The 12,012-nt window shown below is 37.4% G+C and overlaps 2 protein-coding genes across 5 annotated transcripts in view; one reads left to right on the top strand and one right to left on the bottom strand.

Annotated features, from left to right (window-relative positions):
* lig3 (ligase III, DNA, ATP-dependent) overlaps positions 1–9,585 on the top strand; it is a 27,093-nt gene extending 17,508 nt beyond the window's left edge. For all 3 annotated transcript variants that reach the window (XM_034890489.1, XM_034890487.1, XM_034890488.1), the window contains exons 7-21: positions 1,387–1,464; positions 1,583–1,751; positions 3,571–3,726; positions 4,939–5,070; positions 5,186–5,265; positions 5,388–5,475; positions 5,564–5,641; positions 5,791–5,914; positions 6,908–7,050; positions 7,153–7,227; positions 7,493–7,639; positions 7,806–7,950; positions 8,682–8,755; positions 8,847–8,930; positions 9,345–9,585. In XM_034890489.1, the coding sequence (XP_034746380.1) occupies positions 1,387–1,464; positions 1,583–1,751; positions 3,571–3,726; positions 4,939–5,070; positions 5,186–5,265; positions 5,388–5,475; positions 5,564–5,641; positions 5,791–5,914; positions 6,908–7,050; positions 7,153–7,227; positions 7,493–7,639; positions 7,806–7,950; positions 8,682–8,755; positions 8,847–8,930; positions 9,345–9,578 (1,807 nt within the window). In that variant the 3' untranslated portion in view covers positions 9,579–9,585. The remainder of the gene's footprint in view (positions 1–1,386; positions 1,465–1,582; positions 1,752–3,570; positions 3,727–4,938; positions 5,071–5,185; positions 5,266–5,387; positions 5,476–5,563; positions 5,642–5,790; positions 5,915–6,907; positions 7,051–7,152; positions 7,228–7,492; positions 7,640–7,805; positions 7,951–8,681; positions 8,756–8,846; positions 8,931–9,344) is intronic.
* The window catches only part of rad51d (RAD51 paralog D), a 21,074-nt gene continuing 18,299 nt past the window's right edge, over positions 9,238–12,012 (bottom strand). For both annotated transcript variants that reach the window (XM_034890495.1, XM_034890496.1), the window contains one exon: positions 9,238–9,571. The gene's annotated coding sequence lies outside the window, so the exon portion shown is untranslated. The remainder of the gene's footprint in view (positions 9,572–12,012) is intronic.

The raw sequence follows: 12,012 nt of genomic DNA, 5'->3' as shown, positions 1-12,012 counted from the left end.
ATGGGCCGAGGCGAGCCGAGGCGGGCCGAGGCGAGCCGAGGCAAGCTGTTACCAGCAGTGGAAAAACGCCATTAATGTATACTAACACTAGTTATACTAAGGCAAGGCAGCTTAATTTGTATAGCACATTTCAGCAACAGGGCAATTAAAAGTGCTTTACATAAAAACAATAAAAAAATTAAAACTGATAAAACATGAGAATAAAAGTTACAGTGCAGTATAAGGAATTAAACATCAAAGAAATGAATAATCCTTTAAAGAAAGAAAACATCAAAAATAAATGTCTTAACCTACCTTGATTTAAAAGAACAGAGTTGTTGCGGACCTGCAGTGTTCTGGGAGTTTGTTCCAGATATGTGGAGCATAGAAACTGAACGCTGCTTCCCCCGGTTTAGTTCTGACTCTGGGGACAGAAAGCAGACCTGTGCCAGATGACCTGATAGTAGTAGTAGACATAGTGTCGTAGCAGATCACATTGAGTGATTTATAAACTATAAAAAGTATTTTGAAATCAATTCTTTGAGGCACAGGAAGCCAGTGAAAAGACTTCAGATCTGGAGTGATGTGATCCACTCTGTTGGTTTTAGTGAGTACTCGAGCAGCAGCGTTCTGAAGTCAGCTGACTGAGTAATTTATTTATTTAATTTGTTAGGGTGACCTGTAAAGACACCATTACAATAGTCAAGTCTACTAAAGATGAAAGCATAGGCAAGTTTTTCTAAATCCTGTTGACAGATTAGTCCTTTAACCGTTGATATATTCTTAAGGTTGTAATAGGCTGACTTTTATCACTATAAACACAAGTCATCATGTCTGGCTGTGTCTTTTGTAGTCATACCTCTCCACATGATGTAGATGATTTATTGTGGTGTTAGAACTTTCAGTATTTGTTCAAATTGTTTAAAAAAAAATGTGCACAAAATATGCACACAGTTTATTACAAACATGTAAATCCCAGGGAGACAGATTATGTGATTTCTTTTCATAGTATTTGTAAGTGTTGCCGTTATTTGTTTCCACTTGTTTTGCTTGCTTTTTTCTGCGTGTCTGCTTGATTGTTTTTTTTGTCTGCCTGAGGCATGTGTAACACACACAAACACACACATACTAGACATTTGTATTTGACGTTCTACCCTCCACAGATGCTGGAGTGGGTCTATGTTTATTTGTCAAAAACGAAACAACATCGAGCTGTAAACCGACACTTATTGTGCTGTAGTGAGTAAGAGGTCCACTTGTGTCATAACATTAATGAGCAGTTTTTTCTGAATTACTTAATTTCTGTGAATTACAGTAATACAATGTAATTATCTTATGGTTATTACTTACTGGTATGTAGGGCTGTTTAGCACCCCAGTTGTGATCTGCATTCTCTTTTCGTCATAGATGTACCAGTAATGACCTAAAATGCATCATTCGGCTTATTAAACATGACTTGAAGATGAACTCCGGAGCAAAACACGTGTAAGTGTCTTTTTCTCCTGCCTAGAAGTTAATATGCACTGTTCCTTAGTCACATTGAAGACGCATTATATTTTAATGCCAATCTTGAACTCCTCTGTCATTATCGCCCAAAATGCAGCTTAGATGCAGTGGATCCAAATGCTTATGATGCCTTCAAGGCCTCGCGTAATCTGGGTGACGTGATTGAACGGGTGTTGAGGAATCAGCAGGAGGCGACTAATGGCTCAGGACCCAGGAAACTCCTCACTGTGGAGGCCTCGCTCATGACCCCCGTTCAGCCCATGTTGGTGAGTACCACCACTCAAATGTGAAATATGTTTACACTCACTATTTTCAACAGTTCCTCCTGATTCAACGATTTAGTCTTTGTGATGCAATACAAGGGTGACTTTTTTGAACCACAGTGATTCATAAAAGTCACATTACCAAACGGTGTGAGGGAATTTTTTTTATCTTGAAGACTACTAATTATGTACTACAAATTTAAATACAAATGACATCTGACCACATCGACTACTTGAGATGCACATTAAAAATTAAACACTTCCTCCTCCAAGGGACAAAAAAAGGAAAATTGAGAAAATACAAAATCCCGTCCTCCTTTTTCCATTGCAGATTTTAGTAAGGCCTCAGAGGCAATGCGAGCGTGGCTGGTTGTCATAGCGACGCCACAGGAAACTGCCATGAAGTAACACGACACACACACGGAATGTCGAAGTTGTTTTTGATTCTCAGCATGTGGCTTTTGTCATAGCCAGAAGACACATTTTGTATTAAAAGAAGCTGGAGGCAGCAAAAAACACCACTGGCTAAACAATTTAAACACGGTGTGTTTGTTCAGGACAAACCAGCTCTCCGACCAATCAGTAGTCTGCAGGTTTTCACGTCACCTTATGGTATTGCCTCAGCTCGCTTGGAACCTTGACTGAGGTGGTACTAAAAAAGGTACCTGTTGGCAGGTACCAAGGACTTTTCTTTTTTTTGTAATGGAAAACTAAAAACGTTAAGTCGAGAAGGTACCATGTAATAGAAAAACGCCATAAGAGAGGAGGGCCTTCCAGAAGATTAAATGAGGCCCCTAGATTCCTTCACATTAGGGGAAAATCCAGCGAGATGAAGAGAATGTGATGATCAAACAGTTTCCAGTTTATCATCACTTGACCACCAAGCAGTCAGCTGCTGGATCTTACAGATAACTTTTTACTCTAGACATATAATTATCCCTCTTTATAAATGCAACTATTTATTCTGCATGAAAAGAAGACTTAAATTTATACATTGTAAAAGTAAATTGCTGTGGCTATATCACACTATTGTTTACAAATGAATAACAAGGCCCAGTTCCAACCTTCCCAAAGGCTTCATTGTGAACTTCTGTCTCCTTTACCGTTCGTTTGCAGAAGATAAAAAGCTATGTCCCCTACCTGTTACACCCAGTAGGCACATTAAGAAGACAGAAACATGGAATTGAGTCAATAGTATGGACATGTGTAATTGGTGAGCTTTAGTCATACCAATTAGTGCAACGATGCAATATTAATAGAATACAATGCTAGAATATTGAGGCATGTCCCCTAAAGAATTGGGTTTTTTATGCAGTTATGCTAAGTACAGAAGAGACCTTTAACTGGAAACCGCTTCTCTCTTGCCACCTGTATCATTATTGCTCTTTCCTTTTTATGTTCGAGTTATGTTTAAAACAAGACCTTGATGCAACAAGTAGGTCTTACTTTTGTAGTGTAGTGACCATAATTTCTTTTGGTTTTGATAACACTGTAATTGGATCATGGAAAAGAGAAACTTCTCTTAAACGCAGTCAGATGATCAGACACGTTGGTAACAAGCCAGTAGTTTAGCCAGATTACAGTATCTAAACCACTTTTCTCTTCCAAAATAAGTTTGGTTAACCCAGGATTTTGTTTTAAACCTCTCTGATTGGCTAACTACTTGTGTTTTTTTGACCCATCACACTTGTTTTCAGTTATGGCACAGTTTCTTTCCCCACATCTCACCAGATTGGCTCACTGGAGCAATTAGGGGAAACTTTTAATGAAAAGTGATTATTTCTCCTTGCTAAGAGCTTGTTGTTTTCCTTTGGGATTTCAGGCAGAGGCATGTAAATCCGTTGAGTACGCCATGAAGAAATGCCCCAACGGGATGTACTCTGAGATCAAGTATGATGGAGAACGCGTGCAAGTCCATAAGAACGGAGACCACTTCAGCTACTTCAGCCGCAGCCTCAAGCCAGTGTTACCACACAAAGTCAGTCTTATAGTACACACACACACAGAGCCTGTGAGGCTGTATACCAATTAGTATGACTATGCATGTAAGAATAGAATCTTTTCAAGTTTGCCCCGGCAGAATTACCAATTTTCGCAGCATGAAATTCAGACATTTCCCACAAGGATTTTCCGGCATTTGCTCTATCAGCGTGAGGCTGGGATCCTTAAACATCCAGGGATAAATAGCTCTACATCATGTTCATTAGCCCTTTCAAACCACTAGAGGCTGCTGCTGCGCACCCATATATACCTCACAACAATCTTGAACCCCAGTGAACTTCAGTAAAGAACACCTAGCACTAATGCATGGTACTGGAGTTTAATATTTTTCCCGAAAATTTGATTGATCAGATCCCGGGAAAAAGCTTATTATTTAGTAATTTATCAATCATTCAAATATTGTTCCCAAATCCCAAACTGACAGTTTTTTTATATTATTTGGGCAAAAGAACACAGTTTATGTTCATCATCAACACAATTTGCTATGATCAATTCTGCTGTGGGATCAGGTGAGCTGCGTGTGTGACATCTACTGCGGCGATAATTATGAAATGCCAAGTGGATTGCCTGTGATTAGCCTTCAGAATATCTAGGCAACCTCTATAAAACTGATATTTTACAGAACTCCACTATACAAACTAATAAAATGTGCTAAAGTAAACCATTGAATGATTCCTAAACCATTCTATTAAACAACATTCATTCTGTGGCTGTTGAGATTTGTATGCGTCTCTTTCCCTCCTGTAACATGTTAAAGTATGGCCAACCTTTTCCCTATTATCTTGGCCTGCCCTGCCACTGCTACCCATCAAGCCAATAGGTGATTATTTATGGGCCCTCAGCCACAGTAATCAGGCAATTTATGTTAATGTAAGGTTAACATTCTGTGGGGATGGAAAAGGATCTTTCCAGTTTTTATTCTGATAAGTGATAACACTGTAGTTCGGAACATGAATAGTGGATACAAGCCCGAATGGGAAAGATACTTTTTTTTGTTTTTGTTTATTTCATATACACATCTACAGCAGGTTAATGCACATTATTATTTACACAATTTCTTTTTACAGTGTTTAGCCCATTTAAAATCTTGAGACAGTGCCATTCTCTTACATCTTGCTGTAACAATATCCAATGTGTCCTAGTTCTACTCGGTACCTAAACGCCGCGTGTGTCCATGTGGATGTTTCAGGTGGCCCATTTCAAGAACTACATCCCTCAGGCTTTCCCAGGAGGCCACAGTATGATATTGGATGCTGAAGTCCTTCTAATTGACACAAAGACCAGTAAACCCCTGCCCTTTGGGACTTTGGGTGTACACAAGGTGAGAACACCACAGCCAATTGGCACTTCTTTTTTCACATACTTTTTTGTTTTGTCTTTTGTTTTTACATGATTTGGTAATTGTTGTAACCCCTCACACTTTGCTCTCCCTTCAGAAAGCAGCTTTTCAAGATGCCAACGTGTGCCTTTTTGTTTTCGACTGCATCTACTTCAACGGTGTGAGTCTCATGGAGAGGTAATGGGTTTTCATTCCATTTATTGTCTTATGTACAAATGATAACACTTTATGGCAATAATGCAAATGTGTGCTGTTTAACACTTTACCAATTTAACAATAAGATGCATCATATTTTTCAGGCCTCTGTGTGAACGCAGAAAGTTCCTTCATGACAACATGGTCGAAGTCACCAACAGGATCCTGTTCTCAGAGATGAAGCACGTCACTGTAAGTACAACTCTGAATTTGTCTTTCTGCTGAATACATGCATCCATAATACCTTACATCATATATGTGTGTGTTATGTTTGTGTCAGAGGGCAGGAGATCTGGCTGAAATGATAACTCGTGTCATCAGAGAGGGACTTGAAGGCCTGGTGCTTAAAGACTTGAAGGTTAGGTGATTTTTTTTTTTTGTCCATCTCCAAATTAAAAGAAACTAATAGTAATATGTATCTAATGCACATAACAGTGGAAAGAATGTATATGCAATGAGCGAGTTATACATAATGACGATCAAGTTTTGTATATCTGTATGTCTCAGGGCTCCTATGAACCAGGAAAGCGCCATTGGCTGAAGGTGAAGAAGGACTATTTGAACGAAGGGGCGATGGCAGACACAGCTGACCTAGTGGTGCTGGGGGCCTTCTATGGAAAAGGCTCAAACGGTCTGTAAAGCCCTAACCATCCACTTCATTTATTTCTTTGTCTAGTCTTCTCCACTTCTTGATGCTCTCATTTATTCTGACAGTTTGTGTGCCCTTTTTTAATGCTGAGCCACTTCCTGTAAAATAAGGATAGTGACTCTAGGGACACCCAATTTAGCTCACTCAGACAGTTTTACTATTGGTGTGCATTTTAATAATGATGTTTAAGTTGTTTTTACCATCAGGCGGACCATTTTGCAAACAGTGTTCAGGTTTTGTTAGTACTAGTCTATATCCTTGACATTCCCCTTCTGGCATTGCTCCGTTGCTGACGGATAATTTAGGCCAGGTATTATTACTGAGAAGTTGCTGATGTTCAAATTCTTTGGCTAAATGCTGGATCTTCACAATCCTACCTACATCACTTTTTAAAATGTATCTTGGAAATTATATGAACATACTTTTTTATTAAACATTACAATAGGATCGGGTATACCGCACTTACAGCTGTGTACCCTTGTCGATCAGTGGGTTAAAACTCTATAACATTATGAAAATAAAGAGTCCAGTATTGTAAAATTTCATGTGAAAAACATGCTTCAAAGGAGAAGAGGCCATTGGGTGAAGCATATAAGCAGACATTAAATGGGAGCCATGGAGGAGGCTGGGTAATAAGCATAATAACATAATAGAAGCATAAGACGTGCCAAAACAAAGGCACAAATCTCAAAAGCATGGCTAATGAAGCCAGCTCAGGCAGTGTGAAGACAAGCTAATAGGGCAGAAACAACAAATCAGATTAAAACATTAAAACATACTGTGGGACAAAAGTGGGAAGGAGAAAACAGCAGCTGGAAAAAAAGACATCAGTGGATTTGAGGAGGCTAGTTTTTCAATGTTGGCGTGTATGTCTAAATCCTGTGGAGGGACTATCTCATGGTTCTGCCTAGTCTCCACCAGCATAACTTTCCAAAATGTCCCTCCTAATGCCACTTGTGTTCTTCTACCCACCAGGGGGCATCATGTCCAGTTTTTTAATGGGCTGTTATGACCCACACTCCAAGAAATGGTGCACAGTCACCAAGTGCTCCGGAGGCTACGATGATGCCACCTTGGCCAGACTCCAGAAAGAGCTGGATGTGATCAAAATCAGCAAGGTCAGAGAGGATCCACTTAGAGGACTGACTGGAAAATTGAGCTGATGCAATAAAATCAAGGATTCATCTTTTGTGTGTGTCTGTCTGTCTTTCTTTGCGTAGGACCCGAGCAAAATCCCAGGTTGGCTGAAAATCATCAAGAACTATTATCCAGATTTCATTATTCGTGATCCTCAGGTGAGATTTCACGACGGGTCTGTTCATGCACAGCCAGTTATATTTCTCAAGATATTTAAATAAAGTCATAAGTAAAAAGCAAAGACCTTTAACTTCAGAGATTGAAAGCATTTGGTAGAAATGACCCAGGATTCAGGATTTCAAATCTGAAAATAGAACAGAGTAATTTCTTTCTGAAACTGCATTTAAACAGAAGTTAGAATTTATTATTTTCATTTTTTATTCATCATTTGTTTGGTTTTACCTGCTGTCTTTTCTGCTGCAGAGAGCACCTGTCTGGGAGATCACAGGCGCAGAGTTTTCCAAATCAGAAATGCACACCGCTGACGGCATCTCTATCCGCTTTCCCCGCATGACACGCATTCGTGATGACAAGGACTGGAAGACTGCAACCAACTTGCACCAGCTTAAAGTAGGACATCACATTACATTGACAAATGAGTTGCAATATTGGCTGAGGCAGTAAAACACGCCTCTGCGAAATTATTTGAATACAACACAGGTTTTCAATCTCTCGTGACACAAAACATTACATTTGTTTGCTAAAGCCCATGTGGTCGTTTAATCACTCTGCTCAGGAGCTCTACCGCATATCAAAGGAGAACTGTGACTTTAAAGTGACAGCTGGACCATCTACATCCAACGACGACAAGGGCTCCTCAGGAGGGGACAGCGGAAGAAGCTCCCCGTCGTCCCATGGAAGTGCTCCACCCAAGAAGACCAGTAAGTACACAAAGCGCGGACAAGAAACCTGTAGCATCACTTTTACTATTTTCATACCCATGTACAGTGAGGAACATAAGTATTTGAACACCCTGCTATTTTGCAAGTTTTCTCACTTAAAAATCATGGAGGAGTCTGAAATTGTCATCGTAGGGTGCATGTCTACTGTGAGAGACATGATCTAAATAAAAAAAATATCCAGAAATCACAATGTATGGTTTTTTAAACTATTTTTGTATGATACAGCTGCAAATAAGTATTTGAACACCTGTCTATCAGCTAGAATACTTATTTTGCTCACTGTACCATTTCATAGTGTTCAAACTGACAATACTTTATCATTTCTTAAAATGTTTAAAGCTACAATAGGTTTCTAGTGAGATAGGATGTTTACTGATTGTTTTACCTATAAATACAATAGAATGAATGTCCATGTAAAACGTGGTCACTTTTTTAGTATGCCATAAAAAAGTTGCTGATTCATTTTGAGCTATCTATTCATTTCAGCTCTAGTTCAGACTGTAATGTTTGTTGCTCAGCTGGAGGGGTTTTGCGATACATGTTTTTGTTCCTCAACAGCCAATGTACCAATAGTAATTACATTAGCTAGCAATGTTCACCTAGCAACTTTAATTAGACCAGTAAAACAGTAAGCAATGGTTGGTGGACTCAGCATTGAACAGGAAAAATAGTATTTTAATAAAATCATCAATAACGTTCACTGTTCACAGACAGCACACCCAAACCAAAGGTGGTGAAATCCCAGCCTCGCACTCCTGGCTCGGAAGCATCCAGTGCCAAGAAGGTATTTACTGCACACCACAATTTATGTTTACGTGATTCATCACTACAGCATTCCTGACAGGCTGAATGAGTGAACTGCTCTGTCCGATCAGGTGAAGAAGAGTGAAAGTGTTCACAGCAATGGACAAAGCAAAACGAAGCCAACCTCTCAACTACTAGAGCCAAGGAATGACAAGGTTGGTCAACAAAGACTGTCCAGCTGAAAAAGCTTTTTGATATAAATAGGCCCTTATCTGTACAGCTATTAGAAATAACCTACAGGGTTAAGCTAAGATGGGACTTATAGCTTGAGTCTTATTTTTGCAGCCCTGATCTTAACTTTCTGTCAATTTTATGATACTCTGTAACTCCTGAAATCTGGGGATATTGTTTTCTGGACGTTCGCCCCAAAGTCTGTTAAATAAGTGGCTTTTGTTTCAATTTAACATTAGATTCACTTTTTGGATTGTTTGGAAACACAAGATGAAATATTTTTTGTTTTAAATTTTAACATGTTGGACTTAAGTATTAATTGAACGCTATGCAGCTTAAAAAACTCCAAATTTGGGCAGTATGTTCATGTGTGTCCTCTTAAACTTTTTTTTCTGTAGACGTTGCTGGACATCTTCAGTGGGGTGAAGCTTTTCCTGCCCGTTTCAGTGCAGGACTTTGACAAATTGAAGAGGTACTTTGTGGCATATGACGGAGACCTCGTACCGGACTACGACGCTGCTTCAGCCACGCATACGCTGGCAGAACCTGAAGACGATAGCAAGGCCCAGAAAGTCTCACCAAGCTGGATCTGGGAATGTATCCGCAAGAGACGGGTCGTACCTCCCTGTTAACAATAAAGAAACACAAAAAAACAAAACATTTTATACTCTTTTAACCTTTCCCTGACCTACTGCATTATCAGTGTAACTTAACTCTGCATTCATGTTAAACCATATTAACATGGCTTTATCTTTGGGGCGATTACTGACACTATACACTGTCCTCAGTTCATTTTAACTTATTCTTTCCAAGCCTTTTGTTTAGTACATCAGGACACAAACAGTATATTAGTTTTGGGGTTGTAGTTTTGACAATTTTCTGGTAATAGGAAGATTTTGGATAGACCTAGCCAATGGAAATGTAGTTTTTGTAAGAAAATTTCAATATAAAATGTAGTTAAAGCAGCTACACTTTACGAATAAATGTAACAACTATTGAAATGAATATGCAGCAGGATTAAAATCAGGGGTTTTATTTGTATCACATTTTTCAAGGTATTATGTCCTAGCTCATGAACTTTTGTCTATTAGGAATAAACAAAATGCTGATTGAAATGTCTTGTTTTCTACAAATAGTGCTTGGAGTATTGCACCTTCCTGCAGAAAGAGCCTAAACTGGGAAAAGTACAAGAGACACAGTATATAGTATGTCATGAAAAGTCATAGTACAGTATGTCGTAAAGTGATAAAAAGGTCATAGTATAACGTAAAAAGTTAAAAAAAGACAGTTCATAGTATGTCATGAAAAGTCTTAGTACCGGTTGTAGTAAAATGTGGTGAAAAGTCATAGTATGTCGAAATGGGTCATAGTATAGTATGACGTAAAAAGTAAAATAAGTCACAGTTTATAGTAAGTCATGAAAGGTCATAGTACAGAATGTTGTAAAAAGTGATTAAAAAAAAGTCTTAGTATAGTTAGTTGTGAAATGTAAAATAAGTCCTAGTATAGTATTCCATGAAAAGTCTAAGTAGCGGTTGTCGTAAAATGTGATAAAAAGTCATAGTTCAGTATATTGTAAAAAGTGACAAAAAAGTAATAGAATAGTATGTCATAAAATGAAAAAAAGTCTTAGTATAGTTGGTCGTGAAATGTTAAATAAGTTATAGTATGATGTAAAAAGTCAAAAAAGCCACAGTATATGGTATGTCATTAAAAGTCATAGTACAGTATGTCGTAAAAAGTGATAAAATGGTCAAAGTCTTGTATGTTGTGAAAAGTCATAGTATAGTACAACGTAAAAAGTTAAAAAAGCCACAGTTCATAGTAGGTCGTAAAATATAAAAAAAAAAGTAAAAAGAAAAGTCATAGTACAGTATGTCGTAAAAAGTGATAAAAAAAAAGTCTTAGTATAGTATGTCATGAAAAGTATAGTATGTCGTGAAAAGTCATATAGTATGTCGAAATATGTCATAGTATAGTATGTTGTGAAATGTGAAGTCACAGTATAGTATGACGTGAAAAGTCATAGTACAGTATGTCGTAAAAAGTGATAAAAAAAAAAAGTCTTAGTATAGTATGTCATGAAAAGTATAGTATGTCGTGAAAAGTAAAAAAGAAAAGTCATAGTATAGTATGACGTAAAAGGTTAAAAAACCACAGTATATAGTATGTCATGAAAAGTCATAGTACAGTATGTCGTAAAAAGTCAGAGTATAGTATGTCATGAAAATTCTTGTATGTTGAGAAAAGTCATAGTATAGTATGTCAAAAAAGGTCATAGTATAGTATAACGTAAAAAGTTAAAAAAGCCACAGTTCATAGTATGTCATGAAAAGTCTTAGTACCGGTTGTAGTAAAATGTGATAAAAAGTCATAGTACAGTATGTCATGAAAAGTATAGTATGTCGTGAAAAGTTAAAAGAAAAGTCATAGTACAGTATGTCGTAAAAAGTGATAAAAAAGTCAGAGCATAGTATGTTGTGAAATGTTAAGTCATAGTATAGTATGACGTAAAAAGAAAAGTTATAGTATAGTGTGACGTAAAAAGTAAGAAAAGTCACAGTACATAGTAAGTCATGAAAAGTCATAGTACAGTATATTGTAAAAAGTGATAAAAAAGTCATAGTATAGTATGTCATAAAATGAAAAAAAAGTCTTAGTATAGTTGGTCGTGAAATGTCAAATAAGTTATAGTATAGTATGACGTAAAAAGTCACAGTATATAGTATGTCATGAAAAGTCATAGTACAGTATGTTGTAAAAGTCATAAAAAAGTCATAGTATAGTATGCTGTGAAATGTGAAGTCATAGTATAGCATGACGTAAAAAGTAAAAAAAGTCACAGTTTATAGTAAGTCATGAAAGGTCATAGTACAGAATGTCGTAAAAAGTGATTAAAAAAAGTCTTAGTATAGTTAGTTGTGAAATGTAAAATAAGTCCTAGTATAGTATGCCATGAAAAGTCTAAGTACCGGTTGTTGTAAAATGTGATAAAAAGTCATAGTACAGAATGTCATGAAAAGTCATAGTTCAGTATATTGTAAAAAGTGACAAAAAAGTAATAGA

Source organism: Etheostoma cragini, chromosome 13, assembly GCF_013103735.1.
Source record: "Etheostoma cragini isolate CJK2018 chromosome 13, CSU_Ecrag_1.0, whole genome shotgun sequence".
Lineage (NCBI taxonomy): Eukaryota > Metazoa > Chordata > Actinopteri > Perciformes > Percidae > Etheostoma > Etheostoma cragini.
The sequence above is the reverse complement of the archived record's forward strand: the minus strand, read 5'-3'. Positions and strand labels throughout refer to the sequence as shown.